Source organism: Heloderma suspectum, chromosome 2 (assembly GCF_057233095.1).
Source record: "Heloderma suspectum isolate Gila_16-S chromosome 2, 16-S_ref, whole genome shotgun sequence".
Taxonomy (NCBI): domain Eukaryota; kingdom Metazoa; phylum Chordata; class Lepidosauria; order Squamata; family Helodermatidae; genus Heloderma; species Heloderma suspectum.
In genome coordinates, this window is record NC_139459.1 from 158,483,614 (window position 1) to 158,510,470 (window position 26,857).

At 43.2% G+C, this 26,857-nt stretch overlaps 1 protein-coding gene across 4 annotated transcripts; it reads left to right on the forward strand.

Annotated features, from left to right (window-relative positions):
* The first annotated feature begins 114 nt into the window (after nucleotides 1-114).
* GTF2E1 (general transcription factor IIE subunit 1) lies at nucleotides 115-26,857 on the forward strand. Of its 4 annotated transcripts, none has more exons than XM_084835368.1 (5): nucleotides 115-5,681; nucleotides 6,658-7,115; nucleotides 11,388-11,589; nucleotides 17,178-17,419; nucleotides 21,784-26,857. In XM_084835368.1, exons 2-5 carry the CDS (start codon nucleotides 6,668-6,670, stop codon nucleotides 22,209-22,211), a joined length of 1,320 nt encoding a protein of 439 aa, XP_084691494.1. In that variant the 5' UTR covers nucleotides 115-5,681; nucleotides 6,658-6,667; the 3' UTR covers nucleotides 22,212-26,857. The 4 variants fall into 4 exon arrangements, with proteins under 4 accessions (XP_084691494.1, XP_084691495.1, XP_084691496.1 ...); XM_084835369.1 differs by having other exon boundaries at nucleotides 115-1,763; XM_084835370.1 differs by having other exon boundaries at nucleotides 115-217; nucleotides 6,637-7,115.

Genomic DNA, 26,857 nt, shown 5'->3' on the forward strand with positions numbered 1-26,857 from the left:
TTCTCTCTCTTTCTGTTGGCTGATAATCACGCTATTCGTTTCAATTGCCGCTCAACTATTGGCTTTTCGAGCGCGGCGAAGGATCACGAAGCCGGAAGAACAGCACAGAGTGTCGCATAACAGTGACGTAAATGCGACAGTGGGACTCTTTTGTGCCTACCTGACGCAAACCAGTCGGGCCAGCAGCGGTGAACGGATTTACTTGGCCGCCTCGCAGGTCAGTTAAACTGCCTCAGAGGGTTAGGAGGTCGGGTTATTCACCCATGTCTTATCCGTTTCTCTTGGCTCCCGCTGATAACCATCTTATCGACCAATGTTGCGGTCTCGCCGACCCTCGACCTTCATGGAATCAGCCGGGACTACCCTGTGGTAGTTCCTGCTTCCACCCTCCCAGGTCTTTTTTGCTTTTTGGTGCGAAGGGGACCAAGAGAGCTGAAGAGGCTCCTCTCAGTTCTCACTGAAGTGGTCGACCGGTGTCTTGCCTATACTGCTAGCGCAGGGTCATGTGATCGAATGCTTCTTCACGTGAGCAGCAGCAATGCCACTTTCCTTGTTCATTTAAAGACTAGTATGCCAGAGGTAAACTTGTTTTCCATTAGCGGGATTCTTTGTATAAAAGAGCAGTCATGTGAGCTTCCATCTGCAGTTCCACTGGTAGAGCCCAAACACATGTTTGCCTCCATTTACCACATAGAAAACGGGGGTGTCTGATTTTAAAACATGAAAAAGGAATGGTGGTGAAGGAAGTGATCACAGTGCTATCAGATTTAATATATATTTAAGTGGAAAATTGCCCAGGAAGTCCAACACAGTCACATTTGTCTTCAAAAGAGGAAACATCTCTAAAATGAGAGAATTGGTGAAAATGAAGTTAAAAGGGGGAGTCAAGAGGATTAAATCTCTTCAGAATACTTGGAGATTACTCAAACCCACAATAATAGAAGCCCAGCTAAAGGAAAGGCAGCCAGGTTAGGAAAGGCAGCACCAAGTCCAAGAGGTTGCCGGCATGCTTAACAAATACTGTCAAGGAAGCTATTAGAGAAAAGAGAGCTTCCTTCAGAAAATGGAAGTCTTGCCCAAGTGAGGGAAACAAAAGGGAGCACAAGCTTGCACAAAGGTGATGCAAGCAGACAATAAGAGATGCAAAAAAGCATTTTGAAGAGCATATCGCTAACAACATCAGGGCCAACAATAAAGAATTCTTTAAATATATCAGAAGCAGAAAACCAGCTAGGGAGGCAGTTGGACCATTGGATGACAATGGAGTTAAAGGAGGACAAGGAGATTGCAGAGAAGCTGAATAATTTTTTTTCATCCGGCTTCACTGTAAAAGATATAGGACAGATACCTGTGCCTGAATGGATGTTTTCGGAAAGGGAGTCTGAGGAACTGAGGCAAATAGTGGTGACGAAAGACAAAGTTCTCAACTTTATTGATAAATTGAAAGCAAATAAATCACCAGGCCCACATGGTATCCATCCTAGAGTTCTCACAGAACTCAAATATAAAATTGCTGATTTTCTAACCAAAATATGCAACATGTCCCTAAGATCAGCCTCTACTCTATACCAGAGGACTGGAAGATGGCCAATGTAACTCCAGTTTTCAAAAAGGGATCCAGGGAGATCTGGGAAATTAAAGGCCAGTTAGCTTAATGTTCTGTTCCAAGTAAATTGGTTGAAGGAATTATTAAAGATAACATTAGTAAGCATTTATATAAGGACAAGCCCTGCTGAAAAAGAATCAACACGGCTTCTGCAAAGGTAAGTCCTGTCTCAGTAATGTTTTAGAGTTCTTTGAGAGTATCAATAAACATGTAGATGGGGGTAATCTGGTAGACATTGTTTACTTGGACTTCCAAAAGGCTTTTGACAAAGTCCCTCACCAAACACTCTTGAGCAAACTTAGCAGTCATGGAATAAGAGGACAGGTCCTCTTATGGATCAGCAACTGGTTAAAGAACAGAAAGCAGAGAGTAGGAATAACTGGTAAATTCTCCCAATGGAGGGAAGTAAATAGTGGGGTCCCACAGGGATCTGTATTAGAACCAATGCTTCTCAACCTATTCATAAATGATCTGAAAGTAGGAGTGATCAGTGAAGTGGCCAAGTTTGCCGATGACACCAAATTATTTAGGATGGTTAAAACAAAAAGGGATTGTGAAGGATCCAAAAGGATCTCTCCAAACTGGGAGACTGGGCATCTAAATGGCAAATGCAGTTCAATGTAAGCAAGTGTAAAGTGATGCATGTTGGGGCAAAAAAATCCCAACTTCAAGTGTAGCCTGATGGGATCTGAGGTAGCAGTGACTGACCAGGAAAGAGATCTTGGGGTGGACAGCTCAGTAAAGATGTCAACCCAGTATGCGGCCGCTGTAAAAAAGGCAAATTCCATGTTAAGCATAATTAGTGCAGGAAGGGGCAACTAAAATGATCAAGGGGCTAGAGCATCTCCCCTGTGAGAGAAGGTGACAACAGCTGGGATTGTTTAGCTCGGAAAAAAGGAGGGTAAGGGGAGACATGATAGAGGTCTACAAAATCACGCATGGTGTGGAGAATGTGGATTGGGAGACATTTTTTTCTCTCTCAAAATACTAGAACCTGGGGTCATCCTATGAAACTGATTGGTGGGAGATTCAGGACAGATAAAAGGAGGTACTTCTTCACACAACGCATAGTTGTGCGAAGCATAGTTGTGCTATGGAATTCGCTACCACAAGATGTAGTGATGGCCACCAATTTGGATGGCTTTAAAAGGGGGCTGGACAAATTCCTGGAGGAAAAGGCTATCAATGGCTACTAGTCCTGATGACTATGTGCTACCTCCAGAACCAGAGGCAGTGAGCCTATTTACACCAGTTTCTGGGGAACATGGGTGGGAGGGTGCTTTTGCACTCATGCCCTGCTTGTGAGTTCCCTGTCAACAGCTGGTTGGCCACTGTGTGAACAGAATGCTGGACTAGATGGACCCTCAGTCTGATCCAGCATGGCTCTTCTTATATTTTTATGTTCTAAGTTGAAACTACACCTTCCTGTATTCTTTCACCTAAATTCCTTTTTCTCCAAGCCTAGTTCTGATAGCAGAAACATGTCTGGTACAATGGTCTATATGAAAAGACATAAGGTTCAGCTCCTGTCACATGCACATCCCTCTTGGTATAAAAAATAGACAAATGTAACCCATCTTTGTATGTGATTTTGAAATGTGGCTTGTTCTTTGGAGGGGCTCACAAAAGGCTGAGCTAGGTTACTACTGATCTGAGCTAGGTTACCAAACACTATTCTGGGAGTCCACTTGAAGGAGAAACAAATTACCAGAATAATTTCTTGTACCAATGTGTTAAGAGACATTTTCCTCACCATCTCAAGACTGCTTTCTTAAAAATCTACACAGCACTGATTTATATGTAGAAAATGAGTGAATATTGTAATAGAGCTGATGCTGATAAAATGTTTGTAAGTTTTCCTTGTTTTTCCATATGAAGATTAACATCTGAATTGGGGACACATGGAAGGTGTAAAAGTAGCAAAGGACATGGCAGAAGTCAAGGTTAAAAACATATTTCAAGTTCCAGCATAGGTGGTTGTTCAAGTATAGGTGGCTGTTCAAACAGCCTAACTGATGAGAATGAGTGAACTCGCATAGAAAGTATAGAAGCCAGAAAATTATATACCCAAATGGAAACCTTTGTGAGGGCAGTGAGAAAGACACAAAAGGAGATTTGCCAAAGGAACATTAGAAGATGCATTGAAAGCTGAAGGAGAGTGGTATGATCCACGAATAGGACCAATCCAATAAAGGTTTGCAGAAAGGCCAAGAAGAATGAGAACTGATCCTTAGATTTGTTCAGGAGAAGATCCTTGAACACCATGATAAGAGCACTTCTGATGCAGGCTGTTCACATGACATGACAATTCTTGCATAACCCATTGTCTGTTTTAGGGTTATGTAAGGATTGTTGTTGGTTTTTATTTCTTTATTTGTAACACAATGATAACAAAAGACAAACAAAGCAAAAAAGGGGAAAATTTATATTGTGAAACAGTAATCACTAATAACTCCCTTGCTATAAGGAAAAGAAAAAAGGAAAAGGCGGTGCGGGGACAAGAAGGGGAGAAAAAAAAGGATGAGATTCATATTGGATATGTTTAATCTTCAAGATCTTTCAATCTTGAAAGAGGAGGGAAGGTTTGAATAGTAAAAAGACAGAAGAAGGTTTTGAACTAGAAATATGTATGGGAGTAATAGAGTGTTGAATATATATTCAGAAATCTTGCCCACCTGCCCACGTAGCCAGCAAACCATGTCTAATTTGAATGATGTCTAGCAGCGTGGATACATTTAAATAATCTGCCCTTCATTTTTACTTCATATATTCCAAAACAAAAGTGCATACTGATTGGCTGATACAGCAAAAAAGGCTGTTATCAGCCTCAACACTAAAGGATAAATAGTTATGAATCAGTAAGCCATATAGTTGTTATACTGTTTAGGAGGATTAGCCTGCATGCCATTTCCAGACTTCTATCTGTTCAGAGATGGAGGGAGACCATTGGAAATTAAGGGTGCAATCCTATGCATGCTTAGACACAAAAACTTCTTAAGGAGCAATCCTATGCATGTTTAGACACTATGCGTGTCCAAACATGCATTGGATTGCTCCTTAAGAAGTTTTTGTTTGTCTCTGCACTTGCAAGAACACTGAGCAAACCATTTACTTGAAGGTTAATGGCTGGGTCACATGTAGGTTCCCCAAATTTCAATAGGCTTTATGTTCAGGATTCATCTTCTCAGGCTTTATGTTCATATGGAGAAAGTATCTTGGAAACTAGAAATGCATATATATTTGGTGTCCAAGAAAATATCTACAGGCTCCTCAAGGGCAGTAGAAGCAAATTATTGAATGATTCCTAGCAAGATCTCAGTAGTGATGCAGTTGACAGATTTGAGTCAGCTGTTACTGAGGCATACATGGGGCTTAGTTATAGTTCGGAGATGGCTTATAAATTGTATCACATGGAGAACTTGAGATTTTTCTAATAGCATTAGCTATCGGTTCTGATTTCAGTGCTCCATCAGCTTTGTCTTGATGACAGAGATAATAACATAATATTGCAGAAATGTTCTCTCCCATGGAATTGTGAAAACACATGGCATTGGCCAGCTGAAAATAAAGTAGCCTGCTAAAATGAATGAACCTGTTTCTTTCATCCTCCTTATTGTTTTGAAATCTTTAAGGGATATCACCAGAGCCAGGGAGAGAAGGTAGGTGCTGAATCCACTCTCTGTCTTAGAACATTAATAACATTCTTGTCCAGTTATCTTGTTCAGATAATATTTTAAGCCTCCAAAGGAATCTCTTCACGACATTCTTCTAATTCCTTCAACATGAATTATTATATACTGGTTCTAGATAATCACTGACATGTTAGTGTTAAAACTACCACAGAACAGAGTTGATATGCTGCTGCTTACTTGGATAATTAGCCTGGCTTTATTAAGCCTGCAAATATTTCTGCCTTTTCCATCTCAAAATTGAAAACTTCTGCAGGTGATAAACTGGGCCTAACATTTTCATTTTAAAAATCTTGAATTTCCAGCTCATGGAAGCCTAACTCCAAAATTCATGCTGGCCATACTAAAAGATTGTATTTAACTGATTCTGCAATTTCTGATCCTAGGTAGGTGTTCAAAACTCAGCCATTGTGGGTGGTAGTGCTGCACAAATTATGCTTAAGTTCATTCCCTCTAGGAGGGGTATGCCAATATCCCCTTAGAGACACACAGAATGTCCGAGAAGCAGGGGAATGGCGGCTCCTAATTCAGGCTTCCGGTGCGCACTTCATTCATTGCCGTTGGAGGTCGTTTGGCCATGGGGGTTGACTAGAGGAAAAGTCCCAGTGGAGTCGCCATTTGTTGCACAAATTATACTTAAGTTCGTTCCCTCTAGGAACGAACCTCTAGGAGGGGTATGCCAGTATCCCCTTAGAGACACACAGAACTCTGAGATTCAGTCCAACGCAGTTTTATTTGGCAGGAGACAAACAGCGCTGTTCAGGTGGATTCTCGCGGCTAACGCCACAAAGGAGAACCACACCCTAGTTGTTTTTGTTACAGCTTATATACATTCAGTATAATGACCTCATTAGCTATGCAGGGTGGGCCACATAATATTCATGAACTTCATTGAGCAAGCATAGTTGACATGTCTCTACGGCTGACCTCATAAAATAGTAGGGTTGGAAGGGGCCTACAAGGACCTGTCCTTGCAAGCTGGGCAGGAAACGATCTAGCTGGAACTGGTTCTAACCAGCTGCAGGAGTGGCGGCTACTTGGGGGAGGGGGCGCTCCTCTGGCTGTACCTGATATGAAGCAGACTGTTACTGTTGTTGCCAACAAGGCAGCTGATAGGACTATCTTCCTCTGGGACTTTCCACTGTAGGAGGCTGCCTCAGATGGCTGCCAACACTTTAAGATGGTGCCTCTTTGGTTCTATCAGTAGTAAATAATAGTAAAATCTATTATTTTACTGTAAAGACAGTGTGCTACCATTGTAGAGTGTTAGTAGATGTGATGCTGCTAACTTGAAGGAGTGGCAGAAGGAACACAGCTGAAGTAATCAAAATTACTGGACAGTTTCCTTCCATTGTCTTGCAGTACGCTTGATATGACAGACCCAGATGTTCTTACTGAAGTCCCAGCTGCTCTGAAACGTCTTGCCAAGTATGTGGTACGTGGCTTCTATGGTACTGAACATGCTTTGGCCCTTGACATTCTAATTCGGAACCCATGTGTAAAAGAGGAGGACATGTTGGAGTTGTTGAAATTTGATCGGAAGCAGCTGCGAGCTATTCTCAACACCCTTAAAGGTGACAAGTTCATCAAATGCAGGATGAGAGTGGAGACAGCCCCAGATGGCAAGACTACCCGGCACAACTTCTATTTTATCAATTACCGCCTACTGGTCAACGTGGTAAAGTACAAGCTAGACCACATGAGGAGGAGGATCGAGACAGATGAAAGAGACTCCACCAACCGAGCCTCCTTCAGATGTCCCATTTGTTTCAGCACTTTCACAGACTTAGAGGCAAATCAGTTGTTTGATCCTATGACAGGTAAGGTAAAAGCATTCAACTGTTGAACAGCCCAGATGGGTTGGACAAACTATTTGGTTCCTTACCAGGGAGAGCTGATGCTGATAAGGGAATAAACCATGTAATTTTGTTGATTCCTGTGGAATACATGTTCTAACCTTAATAGATGTTACCAGGGTTGCAAGGGACAAGAACACAGAGAAGTAACATTCATGCCACTGCAGTAGCATATGAATTAGACATTAAAAATAGGACTGCTGGTGTGAAAAGTTAATGGGAATGTGTTTTGAATGTAAAGAGATAAAAGAGAACTAAAGGAAAAATACTGCAGAAACATAATTTGGAGCCAGCATACAGCTGTCATATAAGACAGGGATGAGCAACCTTTTGCTGGAATAAGCAACACCCATTAGTTAAAACCCACTGTATGGACAAAAATATAACTGGTTGAAAAGCCACTAAATGGTTAACAGATGTAGGGAATTGTGGTGCCGGCTTTGGTTCACTTTTGCCTCCTTTACTTTGCCTGCTTTATCTGTAACAAGAAGATCCCTGTAAATGTTAAGTAAAGCTTGCAGTCTTTTCTGTCTCAAGTGTGGTGACACAAAACTTAGTCTGTATTTCTTTTTTTGTCCCTGATGACTGTATGTGATGTGGGTCCAGGGCTGCATGCCTGTGGCCATGGCTGGAGCCACAAGTAGGCAGGTCTGGCCTTAGCCAAATTAAACCTGCAAATATTTCTGCCTTTTCCATCGTGGGTTCTCCCCAAGTAAATCACATCCTCCCCATGAAAATCATGCTCTGCACAGCTTGCCAAACAACTACTTGGCAAACAATAGTTGTTTGGCAGGCTGTGCAGAGCAGAATTTTCATGGGGATGACTCTCGCTGTGCACTGCCCTCCCCATCACAAATGCGCTGTCACAAGTCTGCTGCTCAGCTGTTTGGGCTAGAGAGAGTGCAGCTTAAACAAGGAGAGCAGCATGTGGGAATGGTCATTCCCACACACAATTCCCCCTAGCCCCAAGAGGTGGCAGTAAAATTTGGCAGTAGCAGCTTGGGCATTTGTGTAGGCTGCACTGAAAACTGAATGAGGACCACAGGTTGCTCACATATGGTAGTTCCCCAGTAGTTCTTGTTGATCTCCCTGTCAGCAACAAGTCCCACCAATATATCATAGCAATTGTGCCACTGTGATATATCCAATTCTGTATCTATACTGAATTCTGCACTTTTGCTTCTGGGAATGGGTCTGTTAAATATAGAGTTTAGAGCTGTTGAACTTTACTACACAAGGCTGTTAATCTGCTGTATCTACTTTTGGTTTCATCACAGAATTGAGATCCAAGGTCTACACAACGAGCTTTTTCTTTCCTGCTTTTCTGCTACATAACCTCTAAGTGGCGATGTACAATAGCAGAATAACGCAATTACACAAGTAGGAAAATACATTTTCCTTCACTTTCACAAATACTCAATTTTCCCCACTCTAAAAAATCCCGGGAAAGTGCTCTTAAGAAACAAGTGAAACGAGAGGGTCACAGTGCTGTCTAAAGAACCCATAAACAACCATGAGTAAAGAATGACAAGCGCACAATAAATGCCTTGTGTATAAAAGCTCAGTATCCCCAGTGTATTGCCCACAGTTGCAAAATCACCTATCAAGTTGCCTGCAAGGCTCTCTCCATTCCTGCAAAGAAAGCACACAGCCTCCAATTGTGGGCAGATACAAAGAAGAGGATGGAAAGAAAGTGTGAGTTGCAGGGAGGAAGTGCACACTGCAGCTTCCTCTTTACCACCACCAACAGTACCTGCTGCCACTGTCTCCCTGAAAGAGTGAGCTATGTGCACCCTGATGGGGAGGGAAAGTGAGCCTGGCGCCAACCTACAACTTGCTCTGTGAGGTCGGAGGAGAAGGAAAGCAGGGAGGAGGTGCGAGATATTTAAAATGGAGGAGGAGAAAGAAGCGCACGTTGCTGCTGCTTGGTTCTGGAGGTGCTTCCTGAAAGAGCCCCACAAGCTCTCCCCTCAACTTCAATTGCTGAGCATGCACAGGATTCCAGCAAAAAGAACACCCTCCCCCTTCCAACTATCCAGTGCACAGAGTTGATGGCCAGGCATCTGCTGCTGTTATGAGTCTCCTGATGGCTGCACATGTGCAACTCCACTACACCTTAACCTTTCTAAGCAGTTGGAAAGTTGAAGCTGCCCTGGTTGGGCTCCTCCACAGAGGGAGAGTCTGGCTGTCAGGGGCAGCCACAGTGGTTTCTCCTACTTCAAAAAGAGGCAGAATTTGTTCTTCCATGCATACAAAAAGGCCTGTGTCTCATGGTGCCACTGGGCTCAACCAAGATAGATACATTGGAAGTGAAGCAGAGTGCCTTCTCACTTTTGACTTATTGTGTGAGGTAGCCCAAACAGAATCCCTTTTCTGATGCATAGGATGTCCAATCCCCAGAACTAAAATATAGGCATGGATACCACTTGAGAGTAATGATTGCCCTAAAGCTGGGTTTAGTAACAAAACTGGGTGGGGGGGGGGGATTCTTGCTTACAAACACTGGGCAAAAGGGAGACTTTCCAACAGCTGCCATCATGACACTTGCTCCCTTCTCCACGCACCCATTTTGCGGTGATCACTGGGATACCCCCACCATAAGGCTCTGCAGACTGCCATTACCTCCTCCAGAGCTCAGGTGTGTGGTGAGAGAAGAAAGCGAGGAGTCAAAGGGAACCAAGTCTCTTGAACTATCTTTGTGTAGACCATGACATTGGTATGAGCAGTCATTGTGTCAAGGTGGCATTTGGGATGGAGAGATTATTCTTCATCTGCTCAGAAGAAAGGGGGTTAATTTAAAGAATGTGGCAATCTGTAAGCATACAAAAACTGATTATATTCAAAAGAAAATGGTTAGCTTGCTACTAAGCCTTACTATTATTTCAGTGTCTTTCCCATGCTGCTTTTTCTTCTCAGCATACTCTCAAGTGGTATCATTGACCTTCAAGCACAGCCTTCTGTTATTTTGTTAGCACTATTATTTGTTCAGTGTTACCATGTGTTTTTCTAGATGTTTACCATTTAGAATGGTGCACAGTTGATGTGCTAATGTAGCGGGGGGAATAGCCAGGAGCTTAAAGAACCAACAGCACAATCCTATACATGTCTACTCAGAAGCAAGTTAAATGGGGCTTGCTCCCACGTAAGTCTATAGGAATGAGTTATATAACTTCAGACAATATCTTCTTTACATCACAATGTGATGTAAGTTGAATCACATTGAGAAGAAGCTGTTGGACATAATTAAAAAGGCATCATTTAACTTCATTGTAGCTGAGAGAAAATAGAATTAAAAGTGACTAGCAATTGCAGGGCCTTAGATCACATTTCTTTTTATAGGAACTATTCAAGTGAAAATAAATTCAGGAAGTTGAGAAAAAATATTTAGCAGCTCAAATTTACTCTGAACAAACTAACAGTTCTGGAGAGAAGGCTTCCCTGCTGAAGTCACTCAGTCACAGCTCCTTTTTCCTGGGAGTGTTACATGATGGTGACATTATTTATGTCATTTAATGACAGAGATTAAAATAATACTAATTGTGGGTGGCAGGTGAACAGCAAGCCATTTTGATTGTCTTTTGTTTACATCATAGAGATCAGCTTTGGGGAGTTATCTGCTCATATTCTGTTGATATCATTTTAGGTGCTCTGCAACTGAGAGTTAACTAATTAATGTTTTATTGAGCTACAGATACAGTCCCAAGCACATAGGCTGTGGAAAGGTCAGAAAACAGACTGAACATAATTGATGCAGAAGTCAAAATCCACAACATAGCTTCAACATAGATCTTTGGCTGAGGTTATCTGGGTAGATGACTATTTGGGGAATGGTTTCTCAAAGAACAAAAGCAAATATCGCTCATATAACCATTGTATAATCAACCTCTGATTCCTTTCACCCTGTTGCCTAGGTTGGGGTAGCTGGCATAAGGCTGAAAGCTAAATGCAGCCCACAAAAATCTCTTTGTCTTGCAAATCCTGGAGATCATAGAGCTGCACAAGCCACATAAAATGCCTTGGAAACCTGGATGTATCATACAAGCCTCATGTTTCCGACGTCTAGCCTAAGGAAGTGAAATACCCTTAGGGGAGAAGGTTGTATATAGGATTAAGTGTTAAAGTGTGACTCCAACTTCAAGGTGTATTTATCTGAGTGTAAGGTAGTTCCTTACAATGAATATACTTAAAATGATGCTTACGTCTCTCTCAGTTCTAAGCAGCTTCTCTTTTGCCCAGGAATTTTTCGCTGTACCTTTTGTGAGACTGAAGTGGAGGAAGATGAGTCAGCAATGCCCAAAAAGGATGCGCGAACACTTGTGGCACGGTTTAATGAACAGATAGAGCCTATCTATGCACTGCTCCGTGAAACTGAGGATGTTAACTTAGCCTATGAATTACTTGAACCTGAGCCTATGGAGATTCTTGCACTGAAGCAGAGGTGGGCCAGGGTACTGAACTCTCTACACCTAATATTGACGTGTTGGTAGTCTTCACAAATATAATTTGATGTATTAATAGTTTCTTCCAACAATATTGGTGTTGGATGTGTTAGAACTGGACCGTGTGATTTGTCTAGGGGACTTCAAATTATGGGTGGGCTTGGTAGTCAAGCCCACCCAAGTTCCTATTAGCCAGCTATAAAGTCCAGCTGTGAAGTTAATCAACCTACATAACACCCAACAGTACAATCCTATACATGTCTACTCAGAAGCAAGTTAAATGGGGCTTGCTCCCACATAGGTCTATAGGACTGAGTTATATAACTTCAGACAATATCTGTTGATAAATAAATATAATGTTATGCTATTATTCTACCATAATAGTGCAACAATATTATATGCATTTATCAACAGAGATATTGCCTAATGAAGTTTTATAATTCAAGCTTTAATCCTATACGCTTATGTGGGAATATTGTACTGTCATGCTTTACGTTGTTTGATGAACACATGAATTTTCTTTTATTTATTTATTTATTTATTAAACTTCTTAATCACCCATCTGGCCGGTCACCCGGCCACTCTGACAGTTTAAAACAATAAAATTCCACATTAAAACATTGTATTTCTAAAAATACCTGAACCTACTCCAAATGCCTGCCTGAACAACCAAGTTTTTAATGCGTGGCAGAAGCTCATTAAAGAGGGGGCATGGCAGAGTTCCCTAGGGAGGCAGTTCCCTAGGGAGGCCACCACAGAGAAGGCCCTCTCTCTCTCATCCTCACCAGCCTAGTTGTCCTGGCTGATGGGACAGAGAGAAGGCCATCTGAGGCTGATCTTGTTAAGCGGCCTGTCTGGTGTTGCTGGAGGTGCTCCTTGACATAGGCTGGGCCGGAACCATATAGGGCTTTAACGGTCAAAACCAACACCTTGAATTTGGCTCGGAAAACAACTGGTAACCAGTGCAACTCCTTCAGCACCAGAGTAATGTGATCATGCGAGCGGCTGCCTTTAATCAGGCGAGCCGCCCTATTCTGCACCAGCTGCAGCTTCCGAACCATCTACAAGGGTAACCCCACGTAGAGCACATTACACTATTGTAAATGAGAGGAGACCAGGAGATGTACTACCAATGGGAGCAGATGGTAGGGAAGGTAGGGGCACAGCCGCTGTAACAGATGGAATTGGTACAACACTGTCCGGCTCACAGCTGACACCTGAGCCTCCATGGACAGCTGGGAGTCTAAAACGACCCCCAGGCTGCGGACCTGGTTTTTCAAGGGTAGCCATACCCCATTCAACACCAGGTTGACATCCCCCAACCTCCTCTTGTCTCCCACCAAAAGTACCTCGGTCTTGTCAGGGTTCAGCTTCAGCTTATTCCTCCCCATCCAGCCACTCACTGTCTCCAGACATTTGGACAGGGATTCTACGGCCAACCTTGGTGAAGATTTGAATGAGAGGTAGAGCTGCGTGTCATCCGCATATTGATGACACTGCACCCCAAACCTCCTGATGATAGCCCCCAGGGGCTTCACATAGATGTTAAATAGCATCAGGGAGAGGATGGAACCCTGTGGCACCCCACAAGTGAGTGGCCATGGGTCCGAAACCTCCTCTGCCAGTGCTACCCTCTGGTACCTGCCGGAGAGGAAGGACCGGAACCACCATAATACGGTGTCTCCAATGCCCAACCCCCCCAGGCGGTCCAGGAGGATACCGTGGTCAACAGTATCAAAAGCCTCTGAGAGGAAAAGGAGAACAAGGAAGGAGCATTCACCCCTATCCAGAGCCCTCCTCATATTTTTTTACTTTTAACCTGTGGTTTATTCCACACCACTTGACGGTCTTTTTCCATTTCATATTTGTAGGACTATTTCTTTTCTCACCACCCCCATTCAAATATTTATGTTTTATACAAGCTGAAATATTGAACAGCATTTACATTGGGTAGTATCCAATGGGGCGATCTGCGCATGCCCTGGGAGCAAGCTGTACCCCTTCCAGAAACCAGCGTTTTTGTGTGTGTCAGGGCTTGTCCCCAACAACTCTATATTGTGGCCGTGCACAGACCTGGGCTGGTGGTGCATGTGCAAACCAGGGCCTCCAGGGCTGGCCGTGTGCACACCAACTTTATTGGATATTATCCATTGTTCTCTGGTACAAAACTCAAAATGTGGATTTTGGCTAATAAGATGCCTATCTTAATTCTTCCTAAGAATTTTTACTACAAAGTTAAAGGTAGAATGACCTGTTTTTCAAGAGGAGTCCTGTAGCACCTTAAAGACTAACTGTTTTTGTCGCTTGACTGCAGTTGAATGTGTACTTACCAGTGAGTAAACTCCATGGAACTCAATGATGCTTAATTCTGAATGCGGAGGATCACCTAGTAAACATAACGAGCTTTGACAAAGCATCTTCACCCATATAGGCTTTAGCTTTTCATTAGAAATATAGTCTTACAAAGAAGTGTTACCATTTACGTTGCTTGCCTATAACAGGAATTCCATCAATTAGGAAAAATATTTTCAGTTCTCTCAGTGCAGTGACTAGCAAGAGTTACAGATCAAATGAGGGAGTCAAGGCCCATCTTCCATTCTCCTACACTTTGTTTTAATATGGATTCTCTGTTTGCTCCAATTGATTAGCATAGGCAAGACGACTCAACAAGAATTCTACAGTGGGAGCAGGCAACCTTTCCCTAGAGATCTGTATTCTGAGTTAATTCGTTAGGGTGGGGTTTGCTGGTGGTCGCCTGTGCCATTCATATGCATACCCATTTTGAAAACTGGAATTGATATGTAGGGATTATAAAGTGACCTGCTTATCACCTGTTTTTCAAATAAGTAAACATTTTTACTAGATACCCAAAATTACACTGTGATCATAGTAAGCCCCTCAGTGTCCTACTCATTTTGTTCAGCATATATGGTGAATGGCTAGATTGTACGTAATGGCTAGATTGTACCGTTAAAAGGTGGCAACCCCATTTTGTGCCAAATCTTGAAAATGGCACCATAGAAACTAATTTCCGTACATTTTTTTCATGTTTCTCAATCATGGAGTGGTTTTGGACCAGAGGTATGCCTTTCTCAGTGCCTACTGCTTTCTCAGAGGCCCAACCTCTCCCACTTTTTAAAATGACCTCTCTTTTACTGGCAGCTGAAATCACTTCAGAGCAAAATGAGGGCCTCCAGCTGCTGCCATCTTAATTTCCTATTAATGCCTCTGGACTGCATGTGGGGCTCAGACATTCTTAGGAAATTAAGGTGGCAGGCAGCTGCAGACCAGTGCTTTTCTCTGCAGCATGCCAAGCCACCAAGAAAAGGCAGGGCAAAAAGAATGAGTAACTCCTGATACTTCTGTATGGGAAATGGGGGGGGGGGGCTATGAAGAGCAGTGGTAAGCCAGCTGGGGCCAGCAAGGAAGCCAACAGGAAGCCAGTGGGGTCTGGGGAGACAGCTGGGAGCAACGAGGGCAGGGGGACATTGGGGAGGGCTGTATACTTGTATGTCTGGATGGATGGGGGCTACAGGTGTGTGAAAAAGAGAGGGAAAGAAAAGAAGGTTTAAGGGAGATTTTGAGGGGATCCTGAAAAAGAGTGAGTGTGGTTTTTCTTGTGCTTGCAGTGAAGAGAAAGGAAAGGGATGCATACATGCATGCATGATGGATACAAGGGGTGCTTGTGTGTGTGGATGGCTGGGGGCTTATAGTGATGGGGCAGAGAGAGAGTGTATAGGTGGTGATCCAGAGTGAGAAAAATGGGGGGAATGAGTTGGCTGGCCAAGGGTGGAGGGAGAGGGAGAAAGAAAGTTTCACTTCTGTGAAATATGTTTCTTTTGGCACTGAAAACTGGGTTCAAAGGATTTGTTTATTGTGTTGGGGCTTAGATCCCACCTCTTGTGTTGTACTCAGTCTTTTGGGCAGCTTATTTGTCCTTTGTGACTAGCTATGTCTGCCATGGCAGCCATTTTGTGGTGGTGCCCAGGACAGTTGTTCAAATTACCAAATATGCTCAAAAGGTTTGCCTACCCTGCTGTAGACTCAAACACATCCTACAGTAAGATGGCAACAGATTCCTATGTGTATCTAAAATTTTATATGAGGAGACCCACAATTCCCCAAGTATTTGGAATTAGGCTTTTTCAAGGAAAAAGCTGAACAAAATAAACATAACACTTGCTTTAAGAACATAACTTATATGAAAGCCTCCATAATCCAGTAACATGTTTGAAGAAGCACTGACCATTCAGCTCCTAATAAATGTATGCCCAGTCTATTCATAATACCAACTACAAATATTATATGATCAAATTACAAGTAAGAAGTTCAGAGTACTATTAAACTACAACACTTTGTCCACTCATGACAGATTACATTGAGTTGGATCCAGATTTAGTTGTGTCTAGCTGGGACGGCAGAAGCAGACTTACTTGCCTGCTCCTCCCCACAGCAGCCCCCCAACCTGCAAATGCTACATGGGGGGGGGGGGGCTGCTGAATTGGGTAGGCTGTGGTCCTGAAAATTGGGCAGAAGCACCTTTTGTGAACAGAGCCCTGGTCATGGAAAGTACCTCCACCTGAGTTTGAGTTTCAGGGATCCTCCCTGTTTGTCCCTGCACCACAGCCTACACCATTCAATAAGCTCCCCTGACTCTGTATAGCATGGGGAGGAAGAGATGGAGAAGGCTACTTCTACCAGCCCTCTTCCATGTGCCTAAATCTGGATCCAACCCATTATCTGTATATTAAATTGAGGCCTGGTCTCTCTATACATGAAGAAGAACTAGGTGGTAGAGTGGATTGTTCCACTTCAGGCTGCAGATTTAATGTTCCCCTGCGTTTAAAAAAAAACAACCTGCATGCAAGTTTTAAAAGGCAAGAAATGTATCAGAAGAGAGGAGCTAGTCCAGCCTGCTCCTTGGAGGTGCTAATTTCTACTTGTAGGCAAAGTTTTGTGTTTTTGAACACAAGAGAGCATCTAAAATGTTTTCCTCTGCTTACAGTCTAACGTAATACAGGCTATTCTATCTCCTCAGAATTCTTGCACTTTTTCTACTGCATGTCTAGACCAGGCTTGTATTTAACCCATCTGTTGTGTTCCCAAATTGTTTAATTCTATATCCTTGTGAAAGTGGTGACATTGGGTGGTATCCAACAGGGGCTGTGTGCCAGCCCCAATCCGTGTGTGGCCACTCCCACCTGCCACAGTCCGCGCATGGCTGTGATATAGCACTTCCACAGGCAAGCCCCAACGCAAGTGAAAACACCAGCTCCTGAAAGGGGCGTGACCTGGGTTGGTCACAGGCGGACCAGGGCCTGGAGGAGCTGGTAGCACATGCATGGTCCCTATTGGATACTACCCAGTTATAAACATACAGTGCTGTTTAATTTCCCTTAAAATTCATACCGCTAGTGGAAATTCCCAGAAATTCCCAGGATAATGACCCTGTTGAGAAGTCTGCAAGGTGCATAGCTTGTTGAGTGATATCTAATAGCTGTTTAGATTTGTTTAACAATTCAGTTTATTTAAATAATTTGCAACATTTGTGTTAGCAATGTGTGTGATGTTTTGTGACTATATGCAGCAAGGAACGAGCTGTTGGTGCATTGGGAAACAGTGGTCTACCAAGTGAGAAGCACAGAGAAGCCTGGACCACAAAGGGACCCTCTTATGAGGACTTGTACACCCAGAATGTAATCATCAGCATGGAGGACCAGGAAGATCTGCATCAGCCAACAAATGAAGGGAAACCACCCAGAGAGAGGCCAATTTGGCTGCGGGAGAGCACAGTGCAAGGTGCTTATGATCCTGATGAGGTCAAAGAAGGTACGAAATTTAAAGGGGGAGAGAGATGTTGCACAATTCAAAGGGTCTCTCTGAATAGGGAAGTATACATTCCATATCCCAGTGTACATGCATGTGCATACAACCACAACCCCACATACCATCCTAGCGCTTCATTCTTCCTCTGTTGTGTAAGATGTTTGCTGCCTGACACTGGCAGTTCAGTGACAGATTTTCTGTCCTGGGTTGAAAAGTTGGCTATTAGAATTAAAGATGTTCACCTCTTTTCATTAGATTTGGAAGACTTGAGTTCCAGAAGAGTTCATCTATTGCAATAAAACCAATGTCCTGTGGCACTTTGGGCAGGATCCAGTGGTGCCATTGCGTAGGCAGCCAGGTCCGCTGGTCCTGGTGCGTACACAGCTGGTCCTGTGACCTGTCCCTTCCAGAAATGAGCGTTTCTGCTTGTTTCAGGGCTTCTCCCCAGACACACTATCTCACAGCCACCGTAGGAGCAACATATGCACCAGCGCGAGCCACCCACACACCAAGACCAGTGGACCAGGCCACCCACGCAAGGGAACCATGGGATCTTCCCCCTTATTTGCACTACATAAAATGTATGTAGTGCTTTTAGAATGCTTAAAGTGCAGCACATAGATTATCTTAATGTAATCCTTACAACAACAGTGTAAAGTAGACCTGGAACTATCATCCCTGTATTGCAGACGGGGGGCTGGGGAGCTGAGTGTTGATGGCTGAAGGCTGCCTGCCAAGTTGATGGCCAAGGTGAGATTCAGACCAAGAGTTTCATAATTTGTCATGCAGTCTCTTAGCCACTACACTATACCAGTTCATTTTAAGGACTGCTCAGCTCATCTAACAACTCAAATGCAGAGCACCAGATGAACTTGAAAAAGCTTTTCAACACTAATCATGACCTTGGCTTTTATACACAAACCCTGAACACTTTGCTTTCTTCTGTATTGCTTTCTAGATTGACTGCAGGTGATTTAGTTAGATGGACAATAGGGCTGGTTCAGATGCAACATCAGACTGGGGTCTGTGAGCCTAAAAGATATTCATGCATTCCCTTCTCCCCTCATGCCTCCATCCCTCATATCCTAGTTCGGGGCAAATAATAGATTGCCGTTTCATCCAAATAAGCAAATTGGTTCATGCTTACCCTGCAAACCTGGATTGAAAACCATAGTTTGATCCTGCTCTGGGGTGCTTCCACACTAGGTGTTTAATGTGGAATTGCCACATTCACTCACCTTCACACACATTCACTCACCTTTTATAGCAGGGACAGGAAGCCTCCAGCCTATGCAAGGTCCTCATCCAGCCCACCAGCTTTCCTGTCTTATCTCCAATTGCTGTTCAGAGATAGGAAAGTTTCCCTGCTTCCCACCCATGCTGCATTAAGACTTTATAAAAGCCTAATTGCAGTGGGGGGAGGTGCAGTGTGTGTGATGGAGAGTGTGGACAATCACGTTGCAGGACCACATGCTAGTCATGGGGTGGCTGAAACCAATTCAGCCCTTGGGCTGACAAAGATTCCCCCCAGCCCTGCTTTACACGGTATCTATGTGATGTCATTAAGTCACTCCCGTGTTTTCACTGTGGTTCTTTCATCTTTTCTCAGACTGCCAAAAATCCAGCTTCTTGAGAAAACGAAAACCAGTAGTGCAATATCCTTCACTGCAAAGCCCGAGTGCCACTAGCAGCTGCCTAACACCTCAAGTGTGGCTCTCTGTGCCCCATCCCCCCCCCCCCATTTGCAGTAGCTGCTCCCTCTCAGAAGGGGCTTTTTAAGTATGCCTTGTTCACTTTAGCAGTGGGCCAGCTACTGTGATCTGGGCTACTGGAGGAGGCTTCAGGGCTTGGGAATGAGGAGACTTGCCTCAGCTGTAAAGAGGCTGGTGGAGGTGAGAGGTGAATGTAGGAACAATCAGACAATTAGCTGTGGTGGGAGGAGAAGCCCAAGAAGCAAAGAGTAATGTGATTAGTGAGCTGCAGTGGTGCAGGGACAGGGGCTGGAGGGAAATCAAATGTGTGGATGAGAGAAAGAGTTGTGCTGGGAGATTTTGCAGCACTCTGTACAGCAGAGCATTCAGTATTGAGAAAAATGTCCATCCCAATCCAAGGTCCAAGTGAGCCTGTGGGAATTTGCTTTCTTGCTAACTGTGCCCTTGCTTGGACAACGAGGAGGAGGAATGGGAGGAGAGGCCCAAAAAGGCCTGCAGCCAAATCCGCAGTGTCGCACTTGACCGGGGGAGAGGGAGAGAGGCGCCACAGTCCAGGAAGAGGCCCTCAAGTGGCTTCGGTGGTGGTGCCTAGAGCCAAAGTGGCTCTTGCTTGAAAAATAGTGAAGGTCACTGCAGTAATGCAGTCACCATAGATGTGGACTGTTCTTGGTACCATTCTACCATTTTCTTCAAAAGATGCAGTTTTGACATGTGAAACCCTGTAGCAGGTAGGTGCACCTATCACCACTTGTCAAATCTTCAGTATTACCTTTCCAGCGGGCACTGTTTGATCACCAGACTGAGATGTTTTTATTGATTTATTGATTTTAATTCATGTTTGTTTAATTCTTGTTTGGCTATATATGTATGTGTGTTAAGAACTAGTCACACAATAGTTCTTAAATGAAAAAATTTACAGCATTTTTTAAAAATTGTATCTTGTTACCATTTTAGCAACATGGGGTTCATTCCCAATTTGTCCTAAGACACTTTAAAAGTGAAATTTTTTTATAAGTCTTGGAAATATCAGGTAATAGCATTTTAATAAGGAGTTTTACATAAATGAAATAACTGATAACCAAAAAGTCAATTTTATAAAATTGTCTCGAGCCATGTCATACCCACTAGTGTAGAAGCAACATAGTGGAATGCCCACCCAGGAAAAAGTGCAATATCTGTGGTATTGTGGAACATCAATTGCCATTCCACTTGGAGATTATAGCAGAAGAGCAATGGTTGGGTAGTTCTAGAAGCTGCCTGTCTTTTAAAAACCCTGAAGATTTGGTGGAAATGACAAACTATGGTTTGTCACAAACCAGGACTGAGGGAGGGAGTTGCAGCATTGAACCGAAGGCAGAAGAGGAGTACACAAACCCAAAGGTCCTGTAAGGGTTGTTCCCATAGCACCAAACCATGGTTGATATAACATCTGAACACTCCCATAGAGTCTATTAACGGAATGTTCCAAACATATTAATAAAAGGCTTACTAGCATCCCATGGGCTGCATGCACCCCCACCCTTTAATTGCGGACCCACACAAGTGTCCTGACCCCACCCCTGGAGCCACCAAATTCCCTCCTCCCATGACCCTGATACACATAGCTCTTTCCTCCTTGGCTCTCCCTCTCCCAGGAATCATACAGTTTGCTCTTTCCCCACTGTTGCTAACAGCAAGGAAAGAGCAATCCGTATCAGAATCACTGGGGAGGGGTGTATGTGCACATGCATACATTTTTGTGTGTACGTACGTGTGTGTGTGTGTGTGTGTGTGTGTGTGTGTGTGTGGCTGGCCCCTAAGCCAGCATCACAGCCCTTGAGACTGAAAAGGTTGTGCACCCCTGATATAGGTAGTGGGTGTCTATAACTTGCAGCTAGTGCAGAATGCCAGTCCAACGTTTGGTGAGCATTGGCAGGTGAGATGATATCCAATTGCTCCTATGTCATGTGGACCAGCTTCCAGGTGTAATTCAAGGAACCGGTGTTGACTTTAAAAGGCCTTCAAGCTCTAGGACCTGCATATCTCAGTGCCTCTGCTCACATGAAGCCACCTGCCTGTTAAGATCATCTTTGAGGGCCTGATTCAGGTTCCCTTTGTTTGAGAGGATAGGATATCTGCAGGAGTGAGCAGATTTCAGGCTTGCAAGATCTACTTTGTTTTTACTAATACCCCAAGATAACCAACCAAAGCCAGATACAAAAGGTAAACCAGATACAAAAGGTAAACTCCGATTGTTTCACTTGAGCCTCTACAAGCTTAACAGCACATAAGTAGTACATTAAAGAGGGCCCTGTCAGTTGATCTTAAAGGTCATGGTGGAATACAAAGGTGGAGCCAGTCTCATGGGTATTCTGGGCCAAGGCCATTTAGGGCTTTATAGGTCATCACCTGCATTGTGGAGGTGTTGAGGAGCCCAGCACTAAAATAATGTTCTGATGGTCCAACCAGCAATTGGGGTGGGCTTTTCATTTATGCAAATGATAACCCTATATTTACTCTTGATGAAATCTTGATGATTCATCTCCTTAAGGTGCTTATTACATGAACTCTTCTCAGTATTTTTGTGCCCTTGAAATTAATGCAGTATCTCAGCAGTAGCTCATATAAATTGTTTCCTTATTTCTGTTTCTCATAATATCCATTGCTTTCTTGCAGGTGGTCAAGATACAGATACATTGCAGGAAGGAGAAGAGGGTCAGGCTGCCTTAGACAATAATGAGGAAGTGATGCGTGCTCTGCTCATCCATGAAAAGAAAACCACCTCTGCCTCTGTGGCCGCCATGGGAGGGATTGCTCCATTACCTAACACCAATGCCAGTGATTCTGAGAGCGAGACAAGCGAATCAGATGAGGACTCCCCTCTGCATGGAGCCACTGCTGCAACAACTCTCTATGGGCTGACAGAGGAAGATGATGATGAGTTTGAGGTAGTGACAGAGGATCCCACTGTCATGGTGGCAGGATGCCTATTTTCTTACAGTCAAGTAAACCAGCGGCCTGAGCTGGTGGCCCAAATGACTCTGGAGGAGAAAGAGCATTATATAGCTATGGGCCAGCGTATGTTTGAGGACATGTTTGAGTAGCGTCCTTCTGCCTGGGCAGCATATATACATGATCTTCTACTGGAAATCCTGGAACAGAGCAAAAAACAGAATTATATTTTCCCCTTTTTCAGTTAATTCAGTTATTCTTTAGAGCCACACAGAGATCAGAAAAAAGGGTGCCAGCCAAAAGGGCGCCTTCTTCAACGTAGTACCCTCTAGGTGTTTTGGATTACTACTCCCATCATCCCTGAACATTGGCCATGGCTGGTGCTGGTGGGATTTGTAATCCAAAACATCTGCAGGACACCACTTCGGGGAAGAGCTTGCAGGGAAATCTAAACACAGTCTTTTTCTCACACGCATGCACATGTACTGCTGTGTTTAATGTACAAGTTTCCAGATTCTATTCATTTCCTTTTATTTAGTTTTTGATCGTTTTGACCTTGGAAATCTGCATAATGTTTTGGTTGCTGTTCTTCTGTCTTGAAAGGGGGTTGTAGAAGGCATTATCTTGAGTTTACTAGATTCTGAGAGTGATTGTTAGCAGGACCTCTGAAAATAAGAAGATGGTTGCTTCAGAACTGAATGTGATCTGGTTGTCAATATGTATTGCCTTGCAAGCATGACATTATATGTGGGGATCTTTATTTCTAACAGCCAGACCAGGATGATATATACGTTGCCCCCCCCCCCCCCCCAGTAGTCATTTCCACATGAAAGAGAATCTGTAGCCATGGAGAAAATATGTACAATCATGTTAACCAACATTTTGGTTATTCCTGAAGGTGCCCCATACAACATCCTCTTACATCCTCTGGTAAAGCAATCTTGTAAAATGTGTTTTTAAAAACATTTTTGATAGGTCAGTGACTGTTTCTTTGCTAACGTGAGCAAATTCTTATCTTCATGTAATCACTTCACCTGCAGTGCTATAATTTTCAAATGAAAGGACTTTACTTTAAAATGTAGCTTGACTTTAGTTCTCCCACTTCTTCCAGAAGTGCTCTTATACTTCCCATTGGTAGATCAGAATAAAACCTCACTTTGGCTCCCAGAAAGATTGGACCCAAACTGTCAAACATATTTTGTCCATGTTGAGTATGTCCATGTTCTTCACCAACCTACCCCAAGAGTACTAGGAATGCAATTGGACTGCCTTTCTTCATTTCTGGACTCTGTCCAGAAGAGTGCATTTGTGCCATGAGTTAAGACTGACATCCAAGTAACTTTGTGGGAGGGGATATTTTATTTTAGCACAAACGCAAAGGGTTTTAGACATTTTTTTAAAGATTATGTAGAATTTTGTGGGATGCCAGTATTTAGCGTGACACATTCTATTTTAATATTTCCACCAGTGTCCACATGAGCATATTCAATTTGGTAATGTTTTACATTTTTAGAACATGTACCACTTTTAAAAATCACTGTGTCTTTCTTATGGGTCATCACAGTAGCGCAGAGTGGATTGTGTATCTTAATGCTCTAGTTTCCATTTCCCATTCTGTTTTAATTTACTGGAATGGTACAAGTTATCATGCCTATAAATGATAAAACTCTTGTGTATTGACCATGCATGTTTTCCTACACCTGTGAGGTTTCTTTTATGAATTTATTTTCAGAGACTTTGATAATACTCTTAAATTTGTTTCTTCTATCTTAAAATAAAAAAGGAACAATAACATGTTGCTTCCATGCAAGGGTGTTGATTGTCATTGATTAATAAGCAAACTGGAGCAGCTGTCTTATTTTATTTATTAATATATAAGGCAATCCTATGCCCACAGATCAGAGCCTCCAATATCGGAGGTTTTGATCTCCTCAAAGCCCTGTCAGGCTCTTGTTGGCAGGGCAAAAGTTGGGGCGAGGGGTCCATGGACAGAGGAAGAGCATTCCCTTCCATTTAGACCAACTTTTATTCCCCTGTGTTGGGGGCTGAGAAGCCTGTGAAACAAGTGGATCCATGTCCTCCCCATCATTGCCACCCACCCCAACAAGCTTATTTTTCCAACCTTATAGAGGGAACCACCTCGGAAACCTACATGGAGGCTCAGATGGAGGCTCCATAATCTGAAACATACCTCCAAGATGGAAGCTTCGTCTAAAGTCTTGGAAGGGTTATTCTGATAAATCCTGTGGCCCCAGGATTGCTCTCTTAATAATGCTTGTTGAAGAATTCTTTACCCCCTTCACTGAAGGATACACAGTTTTATACAACACAATACCGAAGTCTTTCTCCAGCACATTTGGATACACCACATAGCCTTGCCTATATATTTGTAAGAATAAGCACGAGTCAGTGGATATTTGGTAGTAATTGGATTCAAATACCAGTTTGGATGTGGATATGCTGGGCAGCTTGGCCAAGTTGCTTGCTCAGTTGAGCCATATTGCCAAAGCTGTGTGCGCTGTCCTCTTCCCATGAAGGGAAGGAAAATACGCAAACCCAAAGAAATGCATTTACTGGGGTTAAGCATTGAACTGAACCACTGTATTACAGATCAGAGCAAATCTGAAGCACAGTTGTTGTAAGGCAGCCTTCCCCAACTTTGTGCCCTCCAGATGTTTTGGATTTCAACTCCCATTAGTCCCAACCAGCATGGCCAATGGGCAGGAAATCTATGAGTTTTAGTCCTGGAAAGTACTAGGAGAGCCCTGGAGAGTATAAGCTTGGGGGAGGTTGTTACAAGGTTTGAAGATAACTATTGTAAGGAACTTTGATTAAAATATCTGTCTCAAGCATACTGTAGATAAGCAATGTCAAAAGAATATGCACGGCTTATTTGTAATTCCTCATATTGCAGAAAAAAAGTTTAGAAAATTAAGAAAAGCTAAGCAGAAAACAGCTAGGGAGGCAGTTGGACCATCGGATGACAATGGAGTTAAAGGAGTACTGGAGGACAAGGAGATTGCAGAGAAGCTGAATGAATTCTTTTCATCTGTCTTCACTGCAGAAGATATAGGACAGATACCTGTGCCTGAACAGATGTTTTCAGGAAGGGAGTCTGAAGAACTGAGGAAAATCGTGGTGACAAAAGATGAAGTTCTCAACCTTATTGATAAATTGAAAGCAAATCACCAAGCCCAGATGGTATCCATCCTAGAATAATCAATGAACTCAAATATGAAATTGCTGATCTTCTAACCAAAATATGCAACATGTCCCTAAGATCAGCCTCTATACCATAGGACTGGAAGATGGCCAATGTAACTCCAGTTTTCAAAAAGGGATCCAGAGAGGTCTGGGAAATTACAGGCCAGTTAGCTTAATGTCTGTTCCAAGTAAATTGGTTGAAGGAATTATTAAAGATAACATTAGTAAGCATATAGAAGGACAAGCCCTGCTGAAAAAAGAATCAACAGTCGCTTCTACAAAGGTAAGTTGTATCTCATTAACGTTTTAGAGTTGTTTGAGAGTATCATTAAACATGTAGATGGGAGTGATCTGGTAGACATTGTTTACTTGGACTTCCAAAAGGCTTTTGACAAAGTCCCTCACCAAACACTCTTGAGCAAACTTAGCAGTCATGGAATAAGAGAACAGGCCCTCTTATAGATCAGTAACTGATTAAAGAACAGAAAACAGAGATAGGAATAAATGGTAAATTCTCCCAATGGAGGGAAGTAAATAGTGGAGTCCCACAGGGATCTGTATTAGGACCAATGCTTTTCAACCTGTTCTGAATCATCTGGAATTAGGAGTGAGCAGTGAAGTGGCCAAGTTTGCCGATGACACCAAATTATTTATGGTGGTTCAAGAAAAGAATTGTGAAGGATCTCTCCAAACTGGGAGACCGGGCATCTAAATGGCAATGCGGTTCAATGTAAGCAAGTGTAAAGTGAGCACGTTGGGGCAAAAAATCCCAACTTCAAGTATAGCTTGATGGGCTCTGAGCTAGCAGTGACTGACCAGGAAAGAGATCTTGGGGTTGTGGTGGACAGCTCAATAAAGATGTCAACCTAGTATGCAGCCGCTGTAAAAAAAGGCAAACCCATGTTAGTCATAATTAGAAAAGGAGAATAAAACTGCCAATATTATACTGCCCCCATACCAATCTATGGTGCGGCCTCAGTTGGAATACTGTGTCCATTTCTGGTCACCACACCTAAAAAAGGGTATCCTGAGCTGAAAATAGTGCAGAAAGGGGCAACTAAAATGATCAAGGGGCTGGAGCATCTCCCCTATGAGAGAAGGTGACAACAGCTGGGATTGTTTAGCTTGGAAAAAAGGAGGGTAAGGGGAGACATGATAGAGGTCTACCAAATCATGCATGGTGTGGAGAATTTGGATAGGGAAACATTTTCCTCCTCTCAAATTACTAGAACCCGGGATCATCCTATGAAACTGATTGGTGGGAGATTCCAGACAGATAAAAGGAAGTACTTCTTCACACAGCACATAGTTAAACTATGGAAATCGGTACCACAGGATGTAGTGATGGCCACCAATTTGAATGGCTTCACAAGGGAGTTACACAAATTCCTGGAGAAGGCTATCAATGGCTACTGGTCTGGATGGCTGTGTGCTACCTCCAGGTGGTGGGACTGTGTACACCAGTTTCTGGGGAACATGGGCAGGAGGGTGCTGCTGTGCTCGGGCTCCTGATGGAGCCTTGTTCTGATGGCTCTTCTTATGTTTTATGATGACTACAAGCTGCACAGCTGTGACTTTGTCCCATGGCTCCCAA

Bases quoted from the DNA above. Each gene is read 5' to 3' on its own strand.
- GTF2E1 (XM_084835368.1), top strand. From the start codon at position 6,668: ATGACAGACCCAGATGTTCTTACTGAAGTCCCAGCTGCTCTGAAACGT. The intron at 7,116-11,387 runs GTAAGGTAAAAG...TCTTTTGCCCAG, and splicing joins GTTGTTTGATCCTATGACAG to GAATTTTTCGCTGTACCTTT. The intron at 11,590-17,177 runs GTGGGCCAGGGT...GACTATATGCAG, and splicing joins ATTCTTGCACTGAAGCAGAG to CAAGGAACGAGCTGTTGGTG.